At 40.3% G+C, this 17,491-nt stretch overlaps 2 protein-coding genes across 2 annotated transcripts; one reads left to right on the forward strand and one right to left on the reverse strand.

Annotated features, from left to right (window-relative positions):
- Positions 1-139: 139 nt before the first annotated feature.
- Positions 140-14,268, reverse strand: LOC144198580 (inactive rhomboid protein 2-like). Its single transcript, XM_077719674.1, has 18 exons — positions 14,069-14,268; positions 9,222-9,371; positions 8,335-8,489; positions 8,064-8,247; positions 7,560-7,760; positions 6,675-6,803; positions 6,375-6,484; positions 5,819-6,037; positions 5,572-5,683; positions 5,378-5,452; positions 5,110-5,271; positions 4,780-4,862; positions 4,595-4,658; positions 4,380-4,474; positions 4,192-4,267; positions 4,019-4,119; positions 3,510-3,663; positions 140-1,293 (listed from the first exon to the last, which is right to left on the reverse strand). Exons 2-18 carry the CDS (start codon positions 9,357-9,359, stop codon positions 862-864), a joined length of 2,490 nt encoding a protein of 829 aa, XP_077575800.1. The 5' UTR covers positions 9,360-9,371; positions 14,069-14,268; the 3' UTR covers positions 140-861.
- A 1,838-nt stretch (positions 14,269-16,106) lies between these two features.
- Positions 16,107-17,491, forward strand: LOC144197613 (chymotrypsin A-like). Its single transcript, XM_077718094.1, has 7 exons — positions 16,107-16,158; positions 16,231-16,334; positions 16,406-16,485; positions 16,547-16,625; positions 16,690-16,870; positions 16,938-17,071; positions 17,283-17,491. Exons 1-7 carry the CDS (start codon positions 16,107-16,109, stop codon positions 17,442-17,444), a joined length of 792 nt encoding a protein of 263 aa, XP_077574220.1. The 3' UTR covers positions 17,445-17,491.

The raw sequence follows: 17,491 nt of genomic DNA on the forward strand, positions 1-17,491 counted from the left end.
TCGAAAAACTGCAAAATAGGGTCAACCCCATTAAAAAAAAAATTATATATATATATATATATATATATATATATATATATATATATATATATATATATATATATATATATATATATATATATATATATATATAAAAAAGCTATAACAGGTGTATTGTATACAAGTCATGTTTACCATGACATCAGATGACCTGCGAGTCAAGTGATAAATCTCATAACTCACTTAACTCACTAATCCCTTGTCACAAGTGCTCTCACCATAGATTGCCTATGTCTGACCCACACATAAATATCCTATTTAGGTTCCTTGAAACTTGCCTGATCACTGAAGAAAACGGCTACTAGACGAACTAGCGTTGAGTAAAATGGCAGCAAATTTAAGGCAACAGGTTGTCCAACATGTTTATCACAGTCCACCATTGTCACACTTTCACTGAAGGTACCTTTGTTGACCTAAAATTGCTAAATCCACAAAAAAAAATTGAAACAGTAGATGTATCCCTAGTGTTTGACCTGATGTCACCTGTTAGGTGAGGCATCCAGTTCATCAACATGTTCCTGGTGTTCTCCCTTTGGAGCAGAACAGACGTCTGTTGAGTGTTCCCTTTGAAATACTGGACAAAACCCGTGAAGCATCTTTGGTTTCATCCATTTTTCTGCATTAAAGGTCCTGAGTAATTTTCCCATCCTCAAGATCTAAAGATCCATTGGCCCACCAGCAAGTAAATGCTGGTAAGATGAAATGTTTTATACAAGTAGATGCATCATCAGAGTCACCACCCAAAACAAAAGTCAAGATTTCTAGTCTTGAAGGACACTTAGAAGACCTGGATTATCCATGGTTGGTTTAAGGAGCTAACTACTAGTGCACCACATGATTGATATCATGATCAATGTCATACTTTTCACAGAATTTGCTTGTGAAGGGTAAGCAGGTGAGATGCTCCAACCAGTGCCAGTTAATTGGGTAAATATAAAACCAAACAATGAGCGAAGAAAACAGGCCAACGTAGGCCAACAGCGAAATGGCTATGAGGATACGTTTACGGTACTTGTCGAAAGTTCCAAAGGTGACGTAGGGTAGAAAGGCAAAGGAGAGGAGCAGCCCACTGAGGAAGCCAAAAATGTGGGCAATGTTGTCTATCCATGGCAAAAGGCCACACAGGAAAAGGAAAAAGACAATTCCCAAGAGTTTTAAAAAGGCTTTCCATGGTTTCTCCAACATCTGCCAACCTTGGAAGAGTTCCACAAACAGGCACGCCAGAAGGCCAAACTGGGATCCGGCTGGGCCCACCTAGGGAGAAGAGAAAGACACACCAAGATCTGATCAAGATCTTTAAATTACAACAATACACACCAAAAAAATCATAAAGAACTTTATATGTTGACCTATTTTAGACTTTACCATGTGGAGTAGGCAAGTTATTCACAAAGATTGTTTGTTTGGGTACTTTGGGTTCCTCAGACAAGGATAAAATGTGCTCAATGTGGTTTAAGTCTGAGGAGATGTTGGGCCACTCCACTTAATATAATTGTACATGATTCATTGTGTCTAACTGCAGATAAACTAAGATCATTTTAGATCCTTACTGGCATTTGAATTAGAATGAATAAATAAATAAAATAAAAATCTGAAAAGCAACATCGAAAACGGCTTCTGAATGATGTCATTATCGATGTGCAGGGGTTAACCTACACGGAGACCATCTGGGGGTTTGATTCTGTTGTAGGGAAAACAAAGGTGAGAGGATTACTGTAGACGACGTCAGGACTGATTTTGCCGTCTTACCTGCTTGTAAAATGACAGATGGCTAATCTGTGAATTCAACTTATTTCCTCGGACAAGCATTACCCACAACATGACACACAAACCGTCCAGACGGTGCGGCTGATATGTGTCAAATACAAACCAGAATGGTCATTTTTTTTCCACTGGACTAGATCAAACTTTCTACATGGCGTTATGGCGAAGAAGCTTTTTCATTGAAAAGAAAAATACTTGACAGCCAAAACATAACTCCACACTTTCTTAACCTGAGCTATAGCAATTTTCCCCCCAAAAATTGCAACGTGAATATTATCGTCTGTAAATACAAATTGTCATCCACGCGATTTTTTCCAGAACCACAGGTACTTCTAAGCCCCACACTTAAGGACTAATCCACTTAAAGCACCTCCGTAAGTGGCTTTACCGTCGTGTGTTAGGCTTCCTGTGCGTATTCTTGGTGTGGGAAGACCTGTGAGCTGGTTAGTTTTTAGGCAAGTTAGACTAGTTGGATTTCTGACTCTCACGCCAAATTGCGTCATGCTATAAGCTATCTCACGTCGCGACAAGGGAAACAAACAAGGTTCAAAAACGTAGTGGAGACAAAAAATAGACCACAGGTGACTCATGCAATGGTCTGGGCTCCAATTAATCCCATTGGGAAGTTTCCGAAATGGAAACTTTTCAAAATTCCACCTCCCATTAGAAGCCTTCTTTTTCTACCCTGACGTTATCAACATGATCGAAAATTATATAGTGGCATTTATGAAACAGTATCAAAACAAGTGACCTACATTTTAAAGAGATAAAATTGTTATTACACTATTTCCCAAAATCTTTCCCATCTATTTGTTTGCTTTAAAATAATTCCAGGTGTGTGAGGATAAAGCTCAAACGTGGCAAAAGGTGTGAGGACAAGTCCCAGACACATTTTGGCTGTGACTCGGTGTACAACAGCAAATAATCCCATTTAGCAATGGCCTTTGTTTGGCCACACAATGGCATTAAAGTAATCCTAAAATGGAATAACGCAGCCTGCTTCAGACGTGCGAACACACGGGAGAATACGCTTGCCAATAAAAAGTAGGTGATCAGGAACACATTATTTTATAAACTCAACTTTCAGATAAACATGTAACTATTATCAAACTGTCAAGTATCCCTTCACTACATAAGAAATGCTCCAGACATGCAATGACCATCATCCTTAAAGGAGCACATACAATAAATGGACCAAATGTCTCTATATGAAGTATATGTACTACTACAATAAGTTTAGGGACAAGCTCATTATGGAGAATAGTGGTAATTATGAACTGAACACTCATTTGGCATATTATGATTGGTGATGTGCGCCTCTAGAACTTTCTTGAAGGTCAACTCTGCTTTGATAATCCGGAGAAGGCGAAACCTTCTCCACTAACTGAAGTAAGCTGTTCTAAACCAATGAGTGGGAACACCAAGATAAACACCACACCATCAGTCAGTTCAGGTCGGAACAATCAAAACACAGCAAAGTGGAGATTTGCTGTCCTTTTTGCCTTATTTGGTAACCAATTTAAATGTTTTATATTGGGCCAAGCACACAACGAAGACCGCCCCACCGGATGTTTGTATTTAAATGATTTTATCATCTGAATGCTAAGATTTGGTCAACAATGTTTTACTGCAGACCAGGGACTATTAAAACATGCCTTTCATGTGTGTGTGTGTGTGTGTGTGTACTAAACAGTGAGAAAACCAACCTCAGCTCTATAAGGCAAGAAGAGGGCCGAGGCAAGATTGCCAGTGATTCCGCTAAAAATGTAAATGATGGAGATGCGAACCCAACCAGCCAGCTTCTCCAGGTCTCGCAATATGGTCATTTGAAACACAACAGATACCACACAGTGCAGCAACCTAAAGACATAAATGTAAGTGTGAGATGATATATTCATACAACAGAGCATATTTGGATTTTTGTAAAAGTAAAACTCAACAATTCGCCACTATGTCTGAAATTCTGAGTATTTAAGAATAATGTGCATAAACATCTTAAGGTATATATATAGTAGCATTTATTAAGGGGTGCATACTACACTAAATATGTTTATATGCCTTAGAAAAGAGAGGATTTACTCACTTACTTCATGTAGTTTTAAAACTAACGTTGACTGATTTAGCAGCAACCAGTTAGTCATTAAAATTAAAGTTAGACGACTCCAAAAAGGTCAGATGAAACAATATATTTGGCCGGAAGAACAACAGTACATACCCAGCATGGAGAAAAAGCGAAAGCCAGAAACGGTAGAACTGATCAGGTACATCTGGGTTTAGGAAAGGAAGCAAGCCACAAACATCATCCAGACAATGAACCTGCAGGAAATTGGCGTGTGAATCAGAAAATAAATAGATAAATCACAAAATTGAACACAATGAACACCCTACCTGTGAACAAAGCGTGGCATCCTCATGGAAATAGCCATGCATGAAAGAGCAATACTCTCTGGTTGTGATCTCACACCTGCAGGAGGAAATATTGCCAGTTTGACAAGCTCATATCGAACACATCATAATAATTATTGACACCAGCATGCCCTGAGGTTGGACAAAAGGTAGTTTTGTCAACATCATACCTGCCCTTAGTGCCTATGCAGCAAGGTCGCCCCTTGATGTTACAGTCCATGTGCCTGTAGCCCGTATGGTTCCACTTTTTGGGAAGTGTACACACCTAGGAACACACACAAACACAAACCAATACAGATAACTGCAATGCAAAATACAGAAATGTCTGAAAACGTTTTAAATCACAATACATAGAATGTTTTGAATAGTATTAGAAGGTTCTCACCGGCCATTTCGTGATGTCATCTGGCCATATGTAAGTATTTGCTGATGCGGGCTCTTCACATACTCTTGACACACAATGAGACACATATTTGAAAAGGTATTTTTTAAGTACAACAGATTTGTGTATACTTTTTTTGCCTTGTGGGGGTCAAGTAGCTCAAGCCATTTTCTACTGTATCATCTTACCTGGGGTCCTGGTGACAGACAGCGCCTGAGGACCTGTTGTGGTCCTGTTCATTGTTCCATTTAATAAATGTGGCCAGTGTCTCCTGTAGGAGGAGAAAAAGTGTTTTAGTATCAAATATAAATGACTAAATAAATGTTGATTTTCAAGACAGACAAAGCTGACGCATGAAAACCTTCAGTTGCGTACTTTTGAACGTGTATTGTGAATATTTAGCATTGTTAAATGGATTACATTCTTGAAGATTACATGTGCACGTGATAGAAGGAATTTGTTATTCTAGCCAATAAAGTTGTTTTGCGCTGATGTATGAATATGTTGGAAAAACCTACAGAGCAGTCCGAGATGAAAGTCTGCACACATCCGGAGTTGTCATTCTGAACACAACAGCCAGATTCTTTTTCCAGATCTTTGGCTTTCTGGATGAGATGGACTATCTGTTTGTCCTGACGGATGCATGGAGAGAACTTGGCTCCCAAATGAATCAGGTCATCCTAAGAAAGGAATTTTTGGTTCTAATTTACAGTAGGTCTTCAGTCTGTCTCAATTGTATACAATCAGTCTGTATCAGTAGTATCCATCGTCTATACTGACACTTACCGATCTAGGACCGATCCAAAAGTTCTGCTGTTGGATGTACTTAACGCTCTCATAGATGCCTTTGTTCTTCAGCACCTACAGAGGGCGATAGAGAGCTGTATAAACCACATCACACATTATGACTGCAACAGGAAAACTAAACAGAAATAGCATATCGAATACGCTCAACAAGAAATGTTTGAATATTTACTTACTAATTCCGTTTTCGAATGTTGTGCAAACCCTACAGGTGCAAAACCATAAGTGCAGCAGGACAGCAATGTGATAACAATATGGACAAATGTGATCCAGTAGGTGAAGTATGGCCTGAAAGCACAAGCAACAACTTAAATACATGCAAGACATTCATTTAAAGATGAATATGAGCTCCCCTATCAGTAATATTTTAACCTTGTAGGTCTTATTTTGTAATTTTGCACAGAGTGTGCATTTATTCCCAACCTGTGGCTGTGGAAGTCATCTAGCTGCTTCTGGATGGTGCTGCTGATGCTGCGTCGGTAGTGCCTGTTCAACCACTTGCCCACGACACCCATTCCATAGTCACGTTTTCTGTTGTCAAAAGCAAAGTGCTTCACTTTGGAAGCGATGCGACGACCACGTCGAGGATGACTTTTTTCCTGCGCTGGTGTTGGCGTGCGTGGTGTTCGAGATATATCTTTACTGGATATAGAAATAAATACGACAAATATACCAAGACAAGGATTAATAGTGTATATTGGCACATAGACTGTACAATGGTTATAAAAAGTTTACACACCCCTGTAAAATGGCAGGTTGTGCGACCCAAAAAAAACTTATAACTGGAAATGTGTTCAAAATAAACAAGTCTTTTTAAAATGGGGACAATGAATGTTGAATTTTGCCACCATTGTAAGAGCCTTCAACTAAGGCCACATTAAGTTCATTCATTCAGATTTCCTTTAAAACATGGTGGAAAGTTGGAAGAAAGACAAAATAAACAAAAAAATATATTAAAAAAAGATGGCTTTTTACTCACAGGCTGATAAATTTCTGGTCTGGTTGTTCACATGGAGCAAAAGCAGCAGACAAAGGCGGTGATTCAAATACATCATCAGCCATGGAGTACAATTCATCGTGGACATCAACCTAGAACAAAAATAATAATGTTAAGGAAAATCACAGGTAGTATTGATGAGTCCTTTATTACAGTGGCAGTATTTTTGGTATTTAAATGTTGGTTTCTACTGACACATTAGAAAATTCCCAATGATTCAGAGAGAGAAAAACATATGAAATTGGAATAGTGTATGGTCATAAAATCTGTATTCTGGCTAACCTTGCTAAAAAAGAGGGACTCAGACATATCTGCAGAGTCCACAGTGTCATCATCCATCCAACTGGGCCTGACAAAGCTCCTCCTGGGAAAGCCGCGACCTGTCAAGGAACCAGCTAAACCACTTCGGCCCTGGTGGAGAAAAAAAAAATACACAACAAAAGTTTGATCATTGGGGTCACGAGAAACAAGAAACATAAACCAGTGTTTTCCAACCTTTTTTAAGATATGGCACATTATTTGCATTGAAAAAATCTCAAGGGACACCACCATCAGAAAATCTTAATTTAAAACTGTGTTGCCTATATAAACAATAGTTGTTCTCAACAGGAATCACATAAATCTCCAAAATGATTCCAAAATCTCATTTTTCACAATGTCCCTGACAACTTCCAGTTCGAGGGATGCAAAAATAAGCAATGCCATGTTTTTAATCGCATAATTTTATGACTTTTCTCCAAATATGACTTCAATCTCCTAATATTACAAAAAAAAGATATTTTACATCACCAAAAGTTGATGCCCTTCAAACCAAACAACTTCCGATTCATCTTAGAGAAAAATAAGCATCAAAATGACAGTTTCATACTTTGAATCTTGTAATAGTATGAGCTATAATTTAACATTCATCATATTTTGATTTTAACCTCATAATAGTTCAAATTTAATCTTGTTATATTCATATAATTTTTCTCTCTCAATATCACATTGTATGACTTCTTGCAATTTCCCATTGCTCACGGCACTCTTGTTGAAAAACACTGAATTAAACAATAGGGAGCACCTGTTCTACCACAATACATTGAAAAACGCAACTTTTAAACTCCTACAACTGCCACCGACACATGCACGGACACACACACGCAGATTTCCTGGCATCTCACCCACCCTCAGCAGGTTATTTGCAGCACGGATGCTCATGCGGGCCACAGATTCCCTTTTACGTTTGGGTAGGCGGCTGTACCCTGAGCGCTGGCTGGTAAAGGAGCTGAGCGACGTGACCCCGGGGGTGATGGGAGCCTTGGGGGAGCGAGTGTCCATGTCCTCCGGGTAACGGAACGCTCGTCCACGTGCCAGGGGATCAACAATCTAGCAAAAAGAAGATGAGTGATAAGTGTTTGTTTTTCCAAAGGAAATTTAACAGAAGGCAAAATCATATACAATAATAATGATAATTTTGACAGAAGGCAAAATAATATACAATAATAATGATAATTTTGACAGAAGGCAAAATAATATACAATAATAATGATAATTTTGACAGAAGGCAAAATAATATACAATAATAATGATAATATGGACAGAAGGCAAAATAATATACAATAATAATGATAATTTTGACAGATGGCTAAATAATATACAATAATAATGATCATTTTGACTCCAAAATACCTTTGGCATCTTGCGTGGGGTTGGTGACTCTAGGCTGGGTTCGAAACTTGTAGCTGTGTCAGGTTCCCTGTATTGGGCCTTCAACTTGCCATAGCGTTGGCTGCAGTGGCGCAAACTCTTCCTCTGCCAAACCTGCTGATTGGTCTCACAGTCTTCGCCGATTCCAAACCACTGGGCTGTGTTTCTACAAGTGCAGAGCAACATCAGAAAAGTCTCATCTCGTAATACAAACCTTTTGGTTAAGGAGGACGAAAAACCAATGCGGTCTTACTTGCGAATACTTTGTGAGAGTGAGGTCTGTCTTGCAAACTTTTCCCTTCTTTCTGAGGCTGACCGGTGGTCTCCATCTACAGCAGCGCTGACACTTTCTGACACGGAACTGGTGGCTTGGGCGCTCATGTTTTTCTTCAACGATGGTCGGAGGGGCTAAACGCACCAGAAACAAAAGGCAATACATTTTATGCATTTGCTTGGGCAAAACAGTTCATAAGTTGGTCTCACATCAGTACGTATTTGTCTTTTTCATTGGGATGGATGATTGGAAAACATTTTATTCAAGTATTTTTTAGGACAGGGACAGTTTAATATCTCAATTGAAGATATAGGAAAAACTATGGCTAATTTACAAGTATAAGTACACCATGGGGCAAGGTATTTCCAAGTATAATTCCCCTGTTGATACTTGGTGGCAAATGTATGCATGTTTTCTAGAGTTAATGATCTTTAACAACAGGTTAAGGGTGGCAACGTACCCAGTTAAAAGCGTTAACATCGACTCAGTGTTCCTGCAATACCAAATTTGTATTCAGGACAAGAGGCCGGAAGAGGGGAAAGTTTTGGCCTCCTGCCTAAAAAGTAAATGAACAGCTGTCCAACGTGACCCTCTGCCTTGGCAAACAGGGAGATTAACATATATATAGTATTCAAGTACATGTACAGCAAAGAGAAAATATTAAACGTTCCAAATGAGGGACATGCACATAAACATTTATTTGGAAAGTATCACAGGAGGGTTGATTAGGAGGAACATACTGTAATATTCTCTGAAAACTACACTCGTGTTTACTATAGAAATTACCTGTGAAAACATGGAAACATTTCAAAAATGTCAACTGTCTTTATAAAAAGACCATGAGGTGGAAGTGGTCCCCTACCTACCATTTTAGTGGGGTCATGGGACATCATTTGTTCAGGTGTAGGTATCGCTATGATAAGACTGGGGGGCTTCTTGCTCTTGAGTCGGCTATCAGAGCGGCTCTCATTCGGAGGCGGCTCTTCCCCACCCTGTGATGGCATCCTAACAACTTTCTGGAGAAAAGGCAAAATAGCATAAAAGTCAGTAAGTAAACCAAATGACACACTTTACATATAGTACAACTTAGTTACGCTGTCTTTCGTCCTTAGTCTCAATACTATAGTAATGTGTTTTCTGATTTTCTATTTCTGAACTTTACTTCTACAGTCTGTTGATTACCAATAAACATTTGTGAAAAGAACTGGAATCTACAATATATATATAATGTACACAATCATTTTTCATCCGTTCATTTTCTGAACCACATATCCTTCCAAGGGTCGCGGAGGGTGCTGTAGCCTATCCCAACTAACTATGGGCACCAGGCAGAGGACACCTTAAATCCACGCATGCCCATGGCGAACATGCAAACTCATTACGATGAGGACCGACATGGGCTCAAACCTCCGACCCCATCACTTCGAGGCCAACAAACAAACCACTACCCCACCGACTCGCTCGCTCAAATTCATGCAGCAATAAGTAGCAGCTGCAAAAATGACTTATTTTCATTTATCGTGCAATTAATTGGCTTATTGCATATCACAGAAGGCTTACTCAAATGTATTAGTGTTCATGCTCGGTTTCTATTTTAAGAACAGAATTTAATTAAACAGTTCATTTGAAAGTATCCTAACCTTGGTGCCACAACCTGTGCTCCATTCTGTCCATCATCCATACTTATTAGTTTAACCTTAATAGGGCTTGGAATAACTACTTGTGTGCATGATAGGACTCATTTGAAAGTGGGAAAAAAAATTGACAGCAGCAGATGAGTTCAATCATGGTTTTTCCAACTGGTCAGGTATGTGGAGGCCCCTTCTTCTTTTGCATTGCCCAATTCTAAAATTACCTGAAGCTTCTGGGTAATGTTTAACCCAACTTAGCAAACATTCTATCTAGCCACTGTCTATTGACATAGGTTATATAAAATGAAACTGAATGTATGGAGCCAATTTTCTCTACCCAGAGATGATAAAACATGGCTCGTCTCATTTTACGCAAACTGCTGACTTCTGCTTAAAGTTAAATGGAAAAAGCTGTAGTCTTTTTCAATGTGCTCAAAGTATATGATAGCAAGACACCGAATACTTCCGCAGTAACCAGAGTCACTCCACAATTCACCCCAAAGTGTCCCAACCTGGTCCATTATGTCATTATGGTCTGGACAGCGTTGACATTGTTGTTCAGTCAGTGGGTGTATGTATGTCAGGAATGAAAGCAGGGAAACTTGACACCAGCTCCTTCAATAGAATATTTTTCTTCTCCAGCCAGGCCAACAATATTTCACCAGCACCAGCACCCATTTAAATTTTTTACACACCATCTCCATCAATATAACATTTTTCTCTAGTCAGGCCAACATTATTTCACCAGCCAAGGCACCCATTTTATTTTTTTTAATGACGACTGTAGTGTTTTTCCCTCAATTGAATCCACTACCAAAACAAGTGCATAAACATTTCAAGCTTGATTTAAAATCTTAATTCCGCTCCCTTCAGTAGCACAGATGGGAGCACATATCCTCCTACCCATCTACTTAATGAAATAGTTTCACTAATGGACAGAAAGCTCAAGTGGTGAAGAGTACTGCGGACCACAGGCTGTCTTCTCTTCTCTCAACAGAGAGAGAGAGAAAGAATTAGAAGGGTGGAGAAAGCTCAGAGGAGTCTGCGGTTTTGTGGTGACATTTGCATTAATATCCTACTTTTCCAACATTTGATCAACAACTACTTCATTATCAAGTCAAGAACAGTTATGTCTATTGTGTATAGATCTTATTCATTCTTATAATTGGCTAGATTTAAGCTTCTCAACAGTAACATGAACAGACATTTTTTTTCCAAAACAAGGACGATATCTTTCAAAAGTTAGTTCCATAAATGTGTGCAGAAAACCGGCACCTGTTACAAAACGAGCATCGAATATGGGTAAATGGAGCTATGTGTAATGCATGTTCATTGCACAACATCCTTCCTCCTCTAAGACTGCTTTAGTCGCAGATTCTTCAACATGGCCAAAAGGTATTTACTAGTAATGATTGTCTCATACATTCAAATGAACCCATGACATCACTAATAGGGTTTTTCCTATTGAAACCTGATGTGAAACAACTGCAGTTCTAAAGTCATCATCTCAATGAGGAACTGAGCCCTCAAGAATTTCTACATTTGTCATCACCTACCCTTTGAGATTTTATCAAGTAAACCCAAATGCCTGAACTGCATTATGAACCCAGAGAAGCTATTTGTGGTCAATCTAATCGGTGTTAGAGTTAGCGTTACAGTTTTGCAATACAAAAACATTCACCCCTGAACTCAATGGAGGAGGCAGATATGCCTGACTAAAAAAGAAACAACAATCTGTAAATAATACTACACCAAACAACTTCATTACCAATGCAATTTTGTGCCAAGTACACCTGCCTCCAGATATAAAAAATATAGTTGTCTCTCTACCCATGTGTTATACACCTCTCCAACTTGCTACTATTCATGTTTTTATCAGTTCATTTCACATCTTAAATACTATTTTCCCATGCTGGTCTGCTAAATAAAATACACACCGTCCATTAAAATGTGTCAAAAAATGTCAGTGCTGATCAGTCAGTCTACAATCATGTGTAACCACAAGAGCGCAAGCTGCTTACTAAGCCAGCAGGATCGCTATCGGAATACATCGAAAACCGTGGGTGGGTGTGAGTTTCTGTAGTGTCTTAGCAGTCAAGGCAGCCCACTCATTCTTTATTCCAAACAGCAAAATCTTCCAATATCAATGACTCAAAACCTTTGTTTTGTTCTTCGCCTGATTAGGATCATGTTGACAATAAAACGACAGAAGCCACTGCTTTCGTTTTACGATGCCAAGACTCTAGATTCCATTTAACCACACGACAGAAAGTGTAAAACATTGCATTCCCAAAAGAATTGGCATGCCCAAACCTGTAGAATGGTGAGAGTGTTTGTTTCTTAAAGCAGCTGCCTTGTTTCTCTTTCAGGAGCTTCTCAACATATTGAAGACAGAACACGATGAAAGTATTCTATAGTATACTATTGCTGGGTTATTTTCTTCCATTTAAGGAGTTTATGCGCTATGAAAACATGGCAACATGGCTGCAACAAGCACTATTGTGTTCGCCAGGGCAGCTGCTAAAAGACTAGCAGTGAGATTCCGAAGTCAGCAATAGTTTCCCTGCCAACAGCAGCAAAGTAGCGGAGCCAAGTTCACATTTCATTGATTTTCAAGTCCAACGAACCACGGTGTTCACTCACTACATGGCGTTTTGTCTTTATTTGAGAATGCTGAACGGAAGATATAGGCATAAAACAATAATACAACTTTCCATTGTTACATTACAAAGGTATTTATAACGGAAACTGCAAAGACTACCTTAATTTTCACAAAAACTGCATTGTGAAGCAGTATCCTTACTGCTTCAAATGAGAATCTTCTTGTAAATTCCACTCTTTGCAATTCTCTTAGCAGAACTTGTTGTTATGGAGGCTTATTCCTCCTTTTCGATTTTATGTTGTGAGGATTTCTGTAGAATAGGACTTGAAGACCTCAGAAGTACCCATCAAAATAAATCCCTCAATCCACATGCAGTACACGTAACAGATATGTAAGAAATCCCGGTAACGTGACTTTTGAAGTATATTACCACATTATTGCCTGTTATTACAAGAATCCCATTTTAAAAAAGATCAAATCCAGGTCAGTCTACCTGTGTGGAGTTTGCATGTACTCCCCAGGCTTGTGTGGGTTTTCTCAAGGTACTCCGGTTTCCACCCACATTCCAAAAACATGCATTGTGTCACCCGCCTCTGGCTCCAAGTTAGCTGGGATAGGCTCCAGCACCCCCCGCGACCCTAATGAGGATAAAGCTGTTCAGAAAATGAGATGAGACGACATTACTGTGTCACGACAGATCATCACGGTTGTTTTCTAAGTTTAACCTCAAGCTAATTTATCATAAATTTATTTATTTAGAGCTGACAACCCCTTGACCCTTGTGAGGATAAGCGCGTCAGAGAATGAATGCATTTATTTATTTATCTCCATGTCAGGGATGTTAAAGTGACAGGTAGGACAATGTGATAGCTGAAAACAGAATAAATCTCGACTTTATGCCAGTACATTAGACTTTTTAAGTCACCCATGTATTTTTTGCTGAGTATTTGGTTCATAGATAAAATCACAATAGGCCATTATTTATGGAATTTGTTTGATTATGTAGCGTGAGCGTCCTTTGTAATGTTGGACAGTCACGTGGTAGTGTTTGAACGCTGCCTCCCGCATAGTTTGGAAAACAAACGGGAGAGCTGTCAGAGGACTAAAAGGTCATATAATGTCCCAAAATATGAGGAAAAACAACTTAAAACATTGTGGATGACTTAGAAACATGGATAACAAAAGGTTTCGCGGTTCATTAAGTGGCGACTCTTCAGGAATTCCCAAACGTGCGTAAATAGTATTTGGAACAAACATTCCTTCCTGGAACAAATGTGGCGTTTTATTCAATTTGATGATCCAAAATGGACAAATCAGTTTGTGGGTGATTTCCGATCATTACTGCAAGCCACTTTTCCATTTCAAATGGAACCCGCTACCGACACGATCAGTGCTAAGGAGGCTAACTTTTTTCCCCTGGCGTCAATACAATGAAAAGAACGATCAACTTTCAATTCCATATTTTCCATATTTAACTCACATGCGAAAATGAATGGCCAGTGTGTTCTTCATGAGCAGGTGGGACTTGGCCTCCAAACAACGTCGCTGTCGGCTAAGCTTCCGCCGGTGTGTCGGCACTTCCCTCTTTGTGTCTTCCAACAACATCCTTGGCTCGACTCGCAGCCGCGACCGGGAGGCGGAGTTTCAACTGACCTCACCCGGAGAGGAGGCGAGATGGACGGCCTCCACATTCGTCCCCACCGCCCCCAAACCAAGCTACTGCTTGGATAGAAATACTATCTCCTCATCTTCTGTTTTTCTTTTCTTTTTTCCCCTTCAAAATAAAAAGTATTCTACTCAAATTAACCCTTTCGTGCACAAATCTTTGTTTTATTCTTAAATAGTTTAGTGACTAGATTAAAGGGGTAATTTTAATACATCAAATGGGTGAAAAAAGTGGTTGGTGTGTCAACCTCACAGTTCTGGGGTCGTGGACTCAATCCCGGTCAGTGCTCACTGTGGGAAGTCTGCATGTTCTTCCCGGGCTTGTGTGGGTTTTTTCCAGGGACTCCAGTTTCCACCCACATCCCAAAAACATGCAGGATAGGCTGGTTGAACACTAAATTTCCCCCCAGGTTTGCATGTGAATGGTTGTTCATCTCACTGTATGGTGTTTGCATGTTCTCCAGGCTTGTGTGGGTTTTCTCCAGGCACTCCAATTTCCTCCCACATCCCAAAAAATCTGCAGGGTAGGATGGTTGAACACTCTAAATTGCCGCTAGGTATTAGTGTGAGTGTGAATGGTGGTTTGTCTCCTTCTTGCATGCAATTGGCTGGCCATCGATTCCCTGCCTGGTGCCTATAGTTGGCTGGGATAAGCTCCAGCACCCCCGCAACCCTTGTGAGAATAAGCAATTTAGAAAAGGAGTGAAAGAATGATATGTAAAATGGGTGACAAGCAGTAGTAGTATAGTGCTTACTTTTGCAGTGGGCAATAATATATATACATTACATACACTCACATACAGTACATGTTGACGTGAAATATCGATAACAACACTAATGGGACAAGATGCTACTATACAGTCTAATATTGATGTTATAGTGTATGGAGGGTATTGGGAAGCAGCTGGTGAAATGGACAGACACGTTGAACATGCCAAGCTTAAACACATGGCTTTTCTCTCGGAGCGTCCTTGAATGCAGTTGACATGTCAACATATGGTACCCATATATGTCAGTGTCAACAAAAAATATAAGTCATCATAAAAACTTTCAATACGACTATTTTTGGTCATTTAGAAACCACTAGTCTTTAATTAAAGATAAAAGTTATGTCTAGAGGGGTTATTTTTTTTTGGTTGGATTTTTTATGACCTAGTAATCATAATAAAGTTGACTTTTTTTCTTAATTTTTTTTAAAATTACATGCAATATGACAGTCGCATTTTTTTGCCACAGGGGCCGATTACAGCCCCTCATTTAAATTCCAATATTGGTCCTGCCTATATTTTCTCAGAGGCAAAGAAATGTACTATAGAATTTTGGATAAAATGAACTCAAGGGTCAATTTGTGTGTAAAATACATTGAGAACTAACTTATTTTTAAAGAGCAATATGACAAGAGTAATTAATGTACAAATACTCATTTTTTTCATAAAACTACCTAACTGGTATAAATGATTTTTAAGAAATCAATGAATTATTTGGAGGAACCATTGAAATAAATAGAATACAATTTTAAAATGGCAATTAAAAAAAGCTAATGTCTAAATAAAATCAAGTTTGAAAAATTAATAAACATCAGCAGTAAATAGTTTAACCATGAAGTGACCCCAAATTATCCCATAATTAATAAAGTGGCCCAAAAAGTTGCATTGCGGCATAAAGCTTTTGATAGAATTGACGTCATTTTTTGACCAGCTGCAAATTTCCCTGAACATCATGTGTCCAAACTCTCACGTTCTCCAGTGGCGTATACCTGCTTAGAGACGCCCCCCAATGCTTTCAACCAATGGAAGGTGGGCGCACATATGTATAAAAAGCTAGCCTTTCTGCCCAGTAGACATGTCGTAGCAATGGCCTTCCTGTGGATCCTCTCGTGCCTCGCCTTTGTCAGTGCCGCCTATGGTAAGTTCCCATTTGTCAGTTGTCCCTTCCCTATAGAGGGCAACATTTGCAATGATCGTCTTCTTTTTTTAGGCTGCGGCAACCCTGCCATCCCTCCCTCCATCACGGGTTACTCTCGTATCGTGAACGGCGAGGAGGCTGTGCCACACTCCTGGCCCTGGCAGGTGTCCCTGCAGGTATGCTCATTCGTTCATTGAAATGAATGTAGATGCCTCCTGGAACACCATTTTCTCTATATGGGCCTTAGGACTACACTGGTTTCCACTTCTGCGGTGGATCCCTGATCAACGAGAACTGGGTGGTGACAGCCGCTCATTGCAGCGTCAGGTAAGCCGACCTAAACCAAGACTAGACTAGAACAAGACGATATCTGTCTTTGTGCTGACAGGACTTCCCATCGCGTGGTTGTGGGCGAGCACGATCGCTCATCTACCGCTGAGGACATCCAGGTCATCAGGGTCGGCAAGGTGAGAAGAGCCTGGTGAGAGTTGGCACAGCAAACGGTGTTAACTCCCATCCCGCCCACTGCAGGTCTTCAAGCACCCACGCTACAATGGCTTCACCACCAACAACGACATCCTGCTCATCAAGTTGGCCACCCCTGCCCAGATGAACATGCGCGTCTCACCCGTCTGCCTGGCCGAGTCTAGCGACAACTTCGACGCAGGCACCCAGTGCGTCACCACCGGCTGGGGACTGACCCGCCACGATGGTAAGAAAAACTCAGCCGGGCGGCTTGGTGGCAGGTACCTGACCCCCAGCCCATTGTTGCGTTTCAGCCCCCGACACGCCCGCCCTCCTCCAGCAGGCCTCTCTGCCACTCCTGAGCAAAGACCAGTGCCGTAGATTCTGGGGCAACAGGATCACCAACTTGATGATCTGCGCTGGAGCCTCTGGAGTTTCATCCTGCATGGTGGGCATGACTTTTTTTTCCACTTCAGACCAACTAATCCACAAGTCTAAAGTGCTAAGTCTTAGCTAACACTGGCTATGACTGTAACACTTGAAACTGAGCATGGAGATTCGAGATTTTGGAGGACTTGATCTCGTGTATCTGAAAAGAACTCAGAGTGCTATTTGGATTCCATTTTTTTGTTAATCGTGATTTTCGTTTGTGGTATCAGGGCGATTCCGGTGGTCCCCTGGTCTGCCAGAAGGGAGGTGCCTGGACCCTGGTTGGCATTGTGTCCTGGGGAAGTGGAACGTGCACGCCCACTATGCCTGGCGTCTACGCCCGTGTCACCGAGCTGCGCTCCTGGATGGACCAGATCATCGCCGCCAACTAAATGAAAAGCTACACGTCATTTTAAATAAAACATTCAAACAAATTCAA

This window comes from Stigmatopora nigra, chromosome 6 (genome assembly GCF_051989575.1).
Source record: "Stigmatopora nigra isolate UIUO_SnigA chromosome 6, RoL_Snig_1.1, whole genome shotgun sequence".
In the NCBI taxonomy this organism is placed as follows: domain Eukaryota; kingdom Metazoa; phylum Chordata; class Actinopteri; order Syngnathiformes; family Syngnathidae; genus Stigmatopora; species Stigmatopora nigra.

Bases quoted from the DNA above. Each gene is read 5' to 3' on its own strand.
- LOC144197613 (XM_077718094.1), top strand. From the start codon at position 16,107: ATGGCCTTCCTGTGGATCCTCTCGTGCCTCGCCTTTGTCAGTGCCGCC. The intron at 16,626-16,689 runs GTGAGAAGAGCC...CGCCCACTGCAG, and splicing joins AGGTCATCAGGGTCGGCAAG to GTCTTCAAGCACCCACGCTA. The intron at 17,072-17,282 runs GTGGGCATGACT...TTGTGGTATCAG, and splicing joins CTGGAGTTTCATCCTGCATG to GGCGATTCCGGTGGTCCCCT.
- LOC144198580 (XM_077719674.1), bottom strand. From the start codon at position 9,359: ATGCCATCACAGGGTGGGGAAGAGCCGCCTCCGAATGAGAGCCGCTCT. The intron at 4,120-4,191 runs GTAGGGTGTTCA...AATTTCCTGCAG, and splicing joins ATGCCACGCTTTGTTCACAG to GTTCATTGTCTGGATGATGT. The intron at 3,664-4,018 runs GTATGTACTGTT...TTATGTCTTTAG, and splicing joins TCGCTTTTTCTCCATGCTGG to GTTGCTGCACTGTGTGGTAT.